Genomic DNA, 12188 nt, shown 5'->3' with positions numbered 1-12188 from the left:
TGGACCATTTGGTGAACAGTGGGGGTATGTGTATAAATATATAAAATGGGCTTTCTCAGTAGTGGCGTCCGCTCTGTGGAACGTCCTCCCATCAGGTGTCAAACAGATAAACAACTATTTGACTTTTAGAAGACATCAGTGAAGTTTTTAGTGGTTCATGTTTAATTGTGTTTTTGTTGGGAACTGTCGAACGTTTTGGCTCCCAAACACCGCAAATCCGGAAGTGAGTGTTCCGGTTTGCGAACGTTCTTTGGAACCCGAACGTCCGTCGCGGCTTCTGCAGCTTCCGATTGGCTGCAGGAGCTTCCTGCAGCCAATCGGAGGCTGCACCTTGGTTTTGGAACGTTTTGGAAGTCGAACGGACTTCTGGAACGGATTCCGTTCGACTTTTGAGGTAGCACTGTACAGTGTAGGTTGCTTGTTGATCGTAAATGACCCCCCTGTGTTGCTTGCTAACTTCCACAGTTGTCTACTTCTATGTTGGAATTTGGTTAGGATTTGTTTACTGATCTGGGGTGGTTCCATTGGGTTTTCTTTAAAAAAAGAAAATAATATGTTGGTACTCTTGAAGTTGTTACAGTAAGTGCCACACTTTTAACACCGGGGTGCTGGTCCTGCATACCCTTGAGTACCCCCGGGGGGAAGCACCAGGTGGATCTATAATCCTGACCTACCAAATACTACGAAAATTTACTTTAAGGAAACGTACAAACGATGTGGCTGCCCATCTTGCATTATGATTGATGCAGCTCAATCCATCATGGAGTTAGGCTTGCCGAAACCTATTGTAATGAAGGAGCTTCCGTGAACCTAACTCTGCATAGGATCCTAACCTCAGCTGATCCATGGGGAAAGTCCATCATTAAGGTGTTAGATTCCTTTACACCTAAGACAGGAATTGAGGAAACTGTGGCCTTCCGGATGCTGTTGGATTTCAATCCCATCCATCCCTACCCGCAAAGCCATTGTTCAGAGATGATGGGAGTTTTGGTCCTGCAACATCTGGAAAGCCACAGGGTTTCCCATCCCTGCCCTAAACAATATGAAGATCCAACAGACAGGACAATTATTTTGAAATCTTTTAGTCAGCTGCTGTGGCGAGGAGAGCATTTTAGGTAAAACGTGTTTCATAATTTCAAAAGTCTAGCTGGGAGCAAATTTGGTGCAATCGATTGCCACGAAGACCGCAAGCAAGGCCTGGCCTTTGACTTCTTTTGGGGGCCACTGCAGTGCCGATTAATCATGGTTGCAGCTTCATCGCTGATAAAATCATACAGGACGTTATTCAGACGTTGTTTTTTTGTAGCTCCTCGGGAACCCCACCGTAACCTTTTTGTCTTTCCACAGTTGCAAGAATGCAGATGGCGTGGAGTTGTACAACGAGATTATCTTTTATGCTCGGGTTAATTCTAAGGTGAGCAGCAAAACCCAGGGGCAAAACTGCTCTCGACCTTTACTCCTCGCCGCGGAACTCTTCACTAGCAGAACGAACAACAATGCAAAGTTTTGTCTCTTCCCGCTGGTAGTTACATAGAGCCCTTGGTTGGCTGCCGTTGGCACTTCTGCCACCAATTAAAAGTGGCTGCTCATGCACAGAGACTAAATGGTGCATGCTTTTGAAAAATGACCAAGGGCTGAGTTGCTTGGGTAGCAGTTTCTGCTGCCACTGCTTTAGCTCTATCAAGGGCAAGGTCCAAAAAGCTGTGCAGGACCTTCTCCTTCTTCCAAATTGTAGAGGCTACCAGCAAGTGGAGGCAACAGCGAGGAGAAGAAAGGTTGGCACATGGTTTGTTCCTTATATTTGACAGAACGTACGTACCTGAGAGCCAGTGTGGTGTAGTGGTTAAGAGCGGTAGACTCGTAATCTGGTGAACCGGGTTCGCGGCTCCGCTCCTCCACATACAGCTGCTGGGTGACCTTGGGCTAGTCACACTTCTCTGAAGTCTCTCAGCCCCACTCACCTCACAGAGTGTTTGTTGTGGGGGAGGAAGGGAAAGGAGATTGTTAGCTGCTTTGAGACTCCTTCAGGTAGTGATAAAGCGGGGTATCAAATCCAAACTCTTCTTCTTCTATCAACTTCATTCATTCTGTGCCTGCCTATTTGTAGCGTGTTTGCGGTGGCAACAGATTGGGGTGCTTCTGCACTGGGCAGTTATTGTGGAATAGCCACACTTTGTATCCCCAAGGGTTATTAGTTTATTATTATTATTATTTAACTTTATTGAATCGCAGTAACAAAAACCAAACAATATCACAAGAAAAAAAGAAAAATAACAAATTACACAAAAGAAAATAAGTAAAAAGAACACACCAAAAATACACGAAAACATAGACTTCCCTCCACCCATGTTTGACTTCCTTCCCTCAAACTTTTTATTCAATGTATATTACATTGTTTTTGTTCCACTTCCACCTGTTTCCTCAATATTTCTACCCCGTGAACTTTATTCATTGCATATCAATATATTTGTCCCATAACAATGTTTTTTTTTTCATGTACTCCTTTACACAATCCCATTCTTCAATTAATTTTTGATCTGTTTGTCCAATTATTATTAATTCTTTATTGGTGTCCATGGTTAAGTCAGTGGTGGCGGGGTGGCTGCTGGGAAAATCTGCATGTTGCAAATGACCATAGCCACAGAGAACTGAACATGTTTTTGAGTAGCCCCACCCTAGGTTCTGAGTGTTAGTTGTTCTGGCTTGAAGGGATCTGGCTCATATGAAAATAATGGATTAAGGCAATCAGTTCTAATTACCTGCTTATTTTGGTTGCTGGTTGACCTGGAATTGCATGAAAAAATGGAGTATGTGTTTCCAAAACCCATAATCTATTCATTGCTGCAGACCAGCTCACCTGGGCTCAGCCCTCATTGCTTCATAAAACGTACAGAACTTTCTCCCAAGCTTGGTTCTGGTTCAGATTAGCCTCTTTGGCTGCCTGATATTTCTCTCCCAACATGATCGCTTTCAGGATTCCCAGAACAAGCGGTCGGGGAGGTCCATCACCCTCTTTGCACGCAAGTGGAAGGAAAAAGTGCCTTGGCCACGTCTCACCAAGGAGGACTTTAAGGTAGGGCCCGTGGCTTATTCTCTTTTCCATACAAAGCTGAGGTCATAGGTCATAAAATTGTAGAGTTGGAAGGGGCCACGAGGATCATCTAGTATAATAATAATAATAATAATAATAATAATAATAATAATAATAATTAATAATAATAATTTATTATTTGTACCCCGCCCATCTGGCTGGGTCTCCCCAGCCACTCTGGGCGGCTTCCATCAAATACTAAAATACATTTTAAAATATCACAGATTAAAAACTTCCCTAAACAGGGCTGCCTTCAGGTATTTTCTGAATGTCAGGTAGTTGTTTATTCCCTTGACCTCTGATAGGAGGGCGTTCCACAGGGCGGGCGCCACTACCGAGAAGGCCCTCTGCCTGGTTCCCTGTAGCTTTGCTTCTCGCAGTGAGGGAACCGACAGAAGGCCCTCGGTGCTGGATCTCAGTGTCCGGGCTGAATGATGGGGTTGGAGACGCTCCTTCAGGTATACAGGACTGAGTCCAACCCCCTGCAAAGCACTTACTTGGGGCTTCTTTTTTTGAGTGAAATCTTTGGTGCAGTGCTATCTAGAGCTCAAGAAGGGAACTCAATAAGGCTGAGTTGCATTTGCCACTTGCTGAAAAGGGCTTGTGGAAACACACACACAGGTTTTTGGTTAATAGGGTTTCCCATAACACCCACCCCCAGGCAGTTGTTAGATATTGAGTTGCTGGAAAGGGGCCAGAAAAAAACCAGAATTCTCAGCTGTGGCTGCTATCTGGCCCTATTGTGCTATCGAAACACTGGAAAAAGAAATAGCTGGGGACAAAATAGACTCTTTGTTGTTGTTTAGTCGTTTAGTGGTGTCCGACTCTTCGTGACCCCATGGACCAGAGCACGCCAGGCACTCCTGTCTTCCACGGCCTCCCACAGTTTGGTCAGACTCATGTTGGTAGCTTCAAGAACACTGTCCAACCATCTCGTCCTCTGTCGCCCCCTTCTCTGGCAGGGGCCAATTCTGTCTTATTGTTGAAAAGGGATAAAATCCAGAAGTCAGATTTGCTCAGTGACCAGCTGTTCCCCCAAAGCTTCTCCTCCAGCCAGGCGAAGAAGCAGAAGCAGGGAGCCTGAGTTAATCTGTGAATCTTCATCTTACTTGCAGCCAGCATGGCTCTCAGTGGACTTCGATAACTGGCGCGACTGGGAAGGAGAGGAGGAAGCGGAGGCGGCCATGGTTGAGCACTATGCAGAGGTAAGTCTGTCCAGCTATGGGACCAAGGCAGAGTCTTGAGCTCTCTTCAAGTCAGATCAGCTGTGCTGCGGCTTATAGGATTATTATTATTTATTGAATTAAATACACTGAGGAGACAATAGTGGCTGGCTGGGTGTCCCACGATTTTAGGGCTCTCCCACACTTCCACTTTTGTCACGTGCCTGGAAAGCACGAGCCTGAGCAGTTTTGTCCTTGCCTCACTGCTTTCCCCAGCAAAACTTGACCTTGAGTGATAAAATTAGAATCACAGAACTGTAAAGTTGGAAGGGACCCAAGGGTCATCTAGTCCAACCCCCTGCAATGCAGGGCAAATGTCAATCCGGAGAGAACCTGATTTTGTCCAATTTAGTGGTAAAGATAGGGTTTCCCCGCGGGGTAAGCGGCAGGGCAGTGGCAGGTCTGGATTCCTTGACCAGCAACGACAGCAGGAACAAGCAAAACCCTTAACCCAAACAGCCCATGATGTGGACTGCAAAGCGCAGTTTACGTGGCTGGCAATTTTATAGCCAATGCACCTCCTGCCATTACAATTATGCTACAATTACGTAGGCATCACATATAGCCGTTCCTTCTCGGGGAATGAAATGTTTCTCGGTGCTTATTTGTCCTCCAACTAAGAGGCAGGTTGAGAGAGGGGCACAAAGGTTGGATAAGTTGCGTTTTTAAAATTCCATGGCACAAAAAGTTTTCTATCACCCGGCTTATCATGTACATACAGTTTGATGGTCTGCAAAAAGGCAAGGAGCTATAGAAGGCACTGAACTATGCTTGTGGGCTTCCCACAGGCACCTTGTTGGCCATTGTAAGAAAAGGACGTTGAATTAGATGGCCCTTTGGCAAGGCTTTGCTTAGAATCATAGAATCATAGAGTTGGAAGAGACCACAAGGGCCATCCAGTCCAACCCCCTGCCAAGCAGGAAACACCATGTCCTTAAGCTCACTTTCAAACCAGCAGAAACAATACCAACCAACTCTTGGTTTCCAAGATTTAATCAGCCATTGGGCAAGTATTTTCAAGCTTTCATTTTGCCTCTTCAATGGTTAAAACATTTTAATAATAATAATAATAATAATAATCTATCTATATATAAAAATGTTCCCATTGCGTATACGCCGGAAACCTATGTTCTCCGTAACCACTGCACCAAACAGCATCAAATTAGGACAAAGCGTAACTTGACCATCAAGGAAGGATCTGTCCTAATAAAATTTTCAAAAAAACCACACCTGTCATAACTAAAATAAAGGATAAAGGGGGGGAAAGTGGCATGCCTATTATACCTCACCAGCAAAAGGAATGAAGACTCCAACAGCATCCAGTAGAAAGGCGGATCGCCCGTCGACATCATCAGACCTGGCCAGAGCAACAATGCCTGTGCCCTCACCTAAAATGGCCACCGCAGCTTCGCGTGCACCGAGAAAAGGAAAAAAAAAAACACGGAGCAGGAAGCATGCCTGAGAGGTCGCCCTGAGTAAGACCAGCTCTGAGGGGATTGTGTCGCTGGGGTGCGTGATTTTGGGACTGGGTAATTTTGGGACTGGGGTGGGGGAGAATGCTCTTTAAGGTCGCCAGTGCCCTCACCTAAAATGGCCACCGCAGCTTCGCATGTAAAATGCATCTCTGGGTTATTTGTGGGCCATAGGAATTAGTTCATTTCCCCCCCCCCCAAAAAAAATATAGTCCAGCCTACCACATGGTCTGAGGGAAAGTGGACCGGCCCACGGCTGAAAAACGTTGCTGACCCCTGTTCCAGAATACTCTCGGGGTCAGGAGAATTTTAAAAAAGCAAAAAACAAAAAACAAAAAAAAAACACAGCAACGCGTGGCCGGGCCAGCTAGTAATAATAATAATAATAATACAGTGGTACCTCGGGTTGCGCACTGAATTCATTCCAGGGTGCCATTCGCACCCCAAACAGTGCGCAACCTGGGCGGCGCTTTCACGCACGTGCGAACTGCGCAGAACGCTTCTGCGGATGCGCGGACATGCGCAGAAGCGTCAGCGCTCTGTGTCGCACTTCCGGGTTAGCGGAGTACGCAACCCGAACGTACGCAACACGGAGCATGCACAACCTGGGGCATGACTGTAATAATAATACAACAACAACAACAACATGCCAACAGAGGGATGAACAAGCCCAGAGCACAAAGCCAAACCATTCCCCGTTGCTCAACGGCTCTACTGAAGAGGCTCCTCATGAGGCCGGAGGAACATCGCCTGGCTGTGAGGCGTGGTGGCCACTCTCCGCAAGGCCCTTTCCACCTGGCCTAGGAGGCTAGGCCCAGACTCACCCAGCCCTACAAAAGAGGCTCCTCCTGAGGCCGGAGGAACATCGCCCAGCTATTGTTTTATTGATTTATTGAGTGAACATGCTGTAAACCGCTTTGAGATTTTTTATTAAAAAATATTAAGTGGTATAGAAATTTACAAATAAATAAATAAATAAATAAATAAAAATAATAATAATAACAAACTTTTATTTGTATCCCACCCTCCCTGGCTGAGACTGGGCTCAGAGCGACTGAGGTGCATCACTCTGGAGGAAGGAGAAGAAGATGCGAATCTCCTTGTTCTCAGAAATCAGTGCTGAAGTCCTCACGTTTCCTTTTCTCTCTCCATCCAGCTCATGCAGAAGGTCACCAAGAAAGGCCCGCCTCCTGCCATGGATGACCTTGATGTAAGTATTCAGGGAGGGGGGATGACAGGCAAGTGAGAGCCATTGCGGTTAGGATCTGATCTCTGCAACCCCTTTCAGCTCTGTCAGGTCCACGTCTGGCTGCCTTTGCCGGACTGTGCCACCTCTACAAGCTTGGGAGGGGGATATGCTTTGGGCTCCAAAGGCACTGATCTTCCCCTGTCTGTCCTGATCTTTTCTAGGATGACATCTGAAAAGCACAAGACTCAAAGGTAACCATCAAGGCGTCTTGAGTGGATAGCAGCTCCAGGCAGTCCTCTTCATGTCTGAAGGGGTGGGCAGACAAGCAGCTGGCAGGACCTAAAAAGGGGAGGGGGGATGTTGCCTAAGGGGTTGGGCATGGAAGCAGACAAGCAAATTTGCGTTGGCAACTCTGAAATAGCTATCGCAAAAGGTTGTCAGACCGCTGCAGTTTTCTTTGAGCTTCCAGGCCAATCTTAAACTGCCAAGGCAGAGTCTCAGTGGCAGGCCCCATCTGCACTATAATTTAAATCAGTACCATACCATCTCAAATTGTCACAGCTTCCCCCAAAGAATTCTGGGAATTGTAGTTTTGTAAAGGGTGTTGGGAGTCGCTAGGAGACCTTGATTCTCCGAGGGTTGCAATTCTCAGAGTGGTTACAACCCTCTTCCCAGGGAACTCTGGGAATTGTCGCTCCGTGAGGTGAACAGGGGTCTCCTAACAACTCTCAGCGGCCCTAACCAACTACACTTCCCATGATTCTTTGGTGGAAGCCGTGACTGTTAAAAGTGCTATGATACTGCTTTAAATGTGTACAGTGGTACCTCAGGTTACAGACGCTTCAGGTTACAGACTCCGCTAACCCAGAAATAACGCTTCAGGTTAAGAACTTTGCTTCAGGATAAGAACAGAAATCGTGCTCTGGTGGCGCAGCGGCAGCGGGAGGCCCCATTAGCTAAAGTGGTGCTTCAGGTTAAGAACAGTTTCAGGTTAAGAACGGACCTCCAGAACGAATTAAGTTCTTAACCTGAGGTACCACTGTACTAGATTCGAAATCTCAAGCCAGAATCCTAACAAAGAATCCTTTGCTCTGCTGTGGGAATCCCCGCGACGGGGTGAGCTCCCATTGCTCTGTCCCAGCTCCTGCCAACCTAGCAGTTCGAAAGCACGCCAGTGCAAGTAGATAAATAGGTACCGCTGCGGTGGGAAGGTAAACGGCGTTTCCGTGCGCTCTGGTTTCCGTCATGGTGTTCTGTTGCGCCAGAAGTGGTTTAGTCATGCTGGCCACATGACCCGGGAAGCTGTCTGTGGACAAACGCCAGCTCCCTTGGCCTGAAAGCGAGATGAGCGCCGCAACCCCATAGTCGCCTTTGACTGGACTTAACTGTCCAGGGGTACTTTACCTTTACCTTACCTTTACCATTTTACAGTCAAAAGAATCTCCACCCAGCTCTGACAGTGTCTGCTCCCAAGTTTTATGGAGCCCTTTACCTTTGGTGGGCCCTCCACCCTGGGTGTATCCCCTCCTACCTGTCAGTGTCCTCACTCCACAGCCCAGAAGGAGAGAACAAGACAAGTATAGCCTTCTGCTCCTTTCTCAAGCTATGCCTTGGAGGGGGGGCAAGAGAACATGCCGACAGGTCAGGGAGGAAGAGGAACACAGCTGCAGGCTGGCAGTGGGCCTGGGCAGATGCCTAACAACGTGCCTTGAGCCCTGAACATCTGGAAGTGGAGGTGGCTCTGAAGAGCTTGCTGTTTGCTGTGATGCACAATTCCACATCCCTTCTTTGCCTTCTTCCCATTTGTGAATTCTGTGATTATTCTCCCCACCACCACCAGGTACAAAAGCAATGCTGGGATTGAACAAGAGGTAGGCGAGAGACAATGTTGTGGAGCAAGTCTGGACTGATGGACTCTCGTTCCCCCGGGATTTTCATTCTTTCCACTTTTGCTCCAAGAGATGGCATGACGGCTGCTAACCGTAGACTGTGACTCTCTCCTCCAAGTTTCTCATTAATAGATGGGCAATACCACATCTCCCTGTTTCTGCTTTTCTCTCCAGCCTCTCTCTGACCCACAGCTCCCTCCATCCCTTTTTCATGTCCTCAGCTTCTCTCCGTAGAGTTTATTGTTCCTTAAGGATGTTGTATATAAAGGTACGAAGCTATTCAAATCTCTGCCAATAAACACTGGTAACAGTTCTGAGTTTTTTTGTTGGCCGTCACCCGTTGCTGCAGCGGAGAGAATGGTTTTTGTTTAGTCTTGAGCAGGGGTCAGCAAACTTTTTCAGCAAGGGGCCAGTCCACAGTCCCTCAGAACTTGTGGTGGGCTGGACAATATTTTGAAAAAAATATATGAATGAATTCCTATGCCCTGCAAATAACCAAGAGATGCATTTTAAATAAAAGCACACATTCTACTCATGTAAAAACACATTGATTCCCGGACCGTCCACGGGCCGCATTTAGAAGGCGATTGGGTCGCATCCGGCCCCTGGGCCTTAGTTTGGGGACCCCTGGTCTTGAGTGTTGCCGGGCTCCGAAGGAGAAACCCAACATGCTTGACCAGGTACACTAGCAAAGATGCTCAAAAGATGCTGATTGCTGCACTGACACCCTCAGATAGGAAAGGCTACTTTTGATTTGTTCTCCCTCCCTGTAAATCTAGGTTACTGTGGCTGCAGAATTCCTGACTGCAGATAAGGATTAAAAATATGTTAGATGGAATGTGGTGAACCTTTGGCCTGCCAGATGTTGCTGAACTACAACTCCCAGCAAACCCCAGCAAACATGGCCAGTGGACAGGGGTGATGGGTTTTAGAGTTCAAGGATGCCTGGAGCGCCAAAGTCTCCCAACAACTGCGCCTAGATCCTTCCAGCTACAATCTTAGTCACCAGAAACAAGCATAAACCAAGCACTGCTAAACTCACAGTAGGTCTACCAAGCTGACAGTCTGCAGTGAAAGGCCAAGAGAGGGAGGTAAAGAAAGCATTCCCGTCGTGCTTTCAAATTTCCAAGGCTTATTTCATGTTGTCAGTTTGGTAAATGTGGGCAAAATGGGATAGGCATACATACAAAAAGCTTGGAACCTACAACACAAGCCTAACCATGTCTACTCAGAAGTACCGGTAAGTCCAATTGAATTCAGTTAGGGCTTGAATGGGATTAGGATTGCAAGTTCACGATGGACGAATTGGGTTTCAGGTCAGATTGTCTGCCCATGCTCTTCCCCTCCCCACCAGGTTACTTCTTATGCACCATACGAAAGCTGGAAGGATGCTGTTCCATTAGTACCAAAAAAGCAAAACATGATCCACTATGAAAAACAATATTAAAATATATTATACAGTCCAAAAAGAAGGGATCAGGTCTATTCAGGTCTAACAGGCCTATTCAGGTAGAATGACACCGACTAGCTCAAAAGTACCTGTTCATTAAAAGCAAGGACTGTAATATTTGAAAGTTAATGAGGTATGCAGTTAGCATGACACTCCCAAAGTTTGCAAGAGTTCACTAAGCATGGCCTTGGGGAAGTGAAGCGGCTAATAACTTAACAAGGTGTGTGTACATATGCCCACTGACCTGGAGGTAAGTCCCATTCGAACTATAATGGGGCTTAATTGTAAGTAGTTCTATGCAGGATTGCACTGGCAATCTGTTTCAAAAGACTATCACGAGCCAAACTGCACACAGAATGTCAACAATCAGGGTGGGCTTCTTGCTTCATATGTTGGTATCTGTTTCAGTAAGAGCAACAACCACCCTGAAGCTGGCAAAAATGGAACACCTCTTCTGAGAATGTAAGAACCAGGCCAATGGCCCATCTAGTCCAGCATCCTTTTCTCATAGTGGCCAACCACAACCAGGTGCCTTTGGGAAACCTGCCAGCAGGCCCTGAGCTCAACAGCAGTCTCCCCTCGTGCAGTTTCCAGCAACTGGTGTCCAGAAGCATGACTGCCTCAGACCATGAAGGCAGAGCATAGCTTCCATCATTGGTAGAAGCCATGGATGAACTTCTTATCCTCTTTTAAAGTTGCTTAAGTTGTTGGCCATCATTGTCTCCTGCAGAAATGAGTTCCATAGTTTTAACTATGAGATTGCTCAAAGAAGTACAGTACTTTATATTCTGTCCAGAATTTCATAGGAGGCCCATTGTGTGGTTAACCCAAAGCTTTAGAAACCTGAAGCCACTGTAGCTACCAGCACTAGGTATCCTTCCTGCTAGCTGGTAATATTTATTGCTTGAGCGAACCATGAGCCACCCACAGTGCAGAGTCTCCAAGCAACAGTTTAGTCACTGAACTGAATAGTTGATCATCCTCTTAAGGTGAGTCTTTTGATTCAAAAGAGGTTTCTAAATGTAATCACGCAGATCAAGAATCGAGAGAGATCTTGCCAGGTGGGCTATGCCATCTGCAGTATGCTCTCCTGGGTTGGGTTTGGAAAAAATCAAGTCTATCTACCCTGCAGCCCTCCCTTTAATTTAAATAATAGCTACACATTAGCAAAATCATGTTTTTCATCAAGAACAGAAATATTATTGTTAAGGCATCTTCCATATTACCAAATCTCCAAAATCTGTACTACCACGATATCTTGATTAGGCTCACCAAAATATTACAAAATAGTGCACAGAGCTTTTGAGTTCTCTTCATCAGGCTAGAGGCTGAAAATAAAAGCAAGGGGGAGGGACAGAAAAATAATATTTGGCTAGTGCTAAAGCCAAGGCTTATCGGGAAGAAGAAACATGCAACGCCTAGCAACGAATGTACAAAAACCAGCTGTTACAAATGCATTATGTTTCTTCTTCCCAACCGGCTTCTCACTCACCAGTAAGCCTTGGTGCAACCTGAAACCTGCAGAGCTTTCTTTGAACACCTGCTAACTTCCCCTCCAAACCAGCTTCAAACTCCTGCCAGATGTAGACCTAAATGGCTTTACTACCAGCCACCCACCCACACAAAAAAACCATTCTTCCAACCCACTTCCGCTCCTTTGCTTTGTTTACCATTGTAGCCTGATGGCTTGCATGCTTGCACACTAATTTGGTTGGCCTGATAAAAAACTGCCCAAATATGAATTCCCCCCCTACAGTCCAACACTGCTGCTTTTAGTTTTCACATTACAAAACGCTTTGCAGTCCTGCTTGCGCCAAATCCCTCCACTCAATTCACATCAGCAGCAGCAGCTGACCAATTTCAGATCACACTGC

The 12188-nt window shown here is 46.3% G+C and overlaps 1 protein-coding gene across 2 annotated transcripts in view; it reads left to right on the top strand.

Moving 5' to 3' along the window:
- LOC117059468 (putative protein PTGES3L) overlaps positions 1-12188 on the top strand; it is a 33996-nt gene that overhangs the window by 3546 nt on the left and 18262 nt on the right. Inside the window, exons 3-8 of one of the 2 annotated variants that reach the window (XM_033171234.1) lie at positions 1348-1414; positions 2975-3073; positions 4207-4296; positions 6943-6996; positions 7197-7226; positions 8816-9181. In XM_033171234.1, the coding sequence (XP_033027125.1) occupies positions 1348-1414; positions 2975-3073; positions 4207-4296; positions 6943-6996; positions 7197-7208 (322 nt within the window). In that variant the 3' untranslated portion in view covers positions 7209-7226; positions 8816-9181. Of the gene's footprint in view, positions 1-1347; positions 1415-2974; positions 3074-4206; positions 4297-6942; positions 6997-7196; positions 7227-8815; positions 9182-12188 lie in introns of those variants that run through there. The other variant, XM_033171236.1, reaches the window with a different exon arrangement.

Source organism: Lacerta agilis, chromosome 14 (assembly GCF_009819535.1).
Source record: "Lacerta agilis isolate rLacAgi1 chromosome 14, rLacAgi1.pri, whole genome shotgun sequence".
Lineage (NCBI taxonomy): Eukaryota > Metazoa > Chordata > Lepidosauria > Squamata > Lacertidae > Lacerta > Lacerta agilis.
The sequence above is the reverse complement of the archived record's forward strand: the minus strand, read 5'-3'. Positions and strand labels throughout refer to the sequence as shown.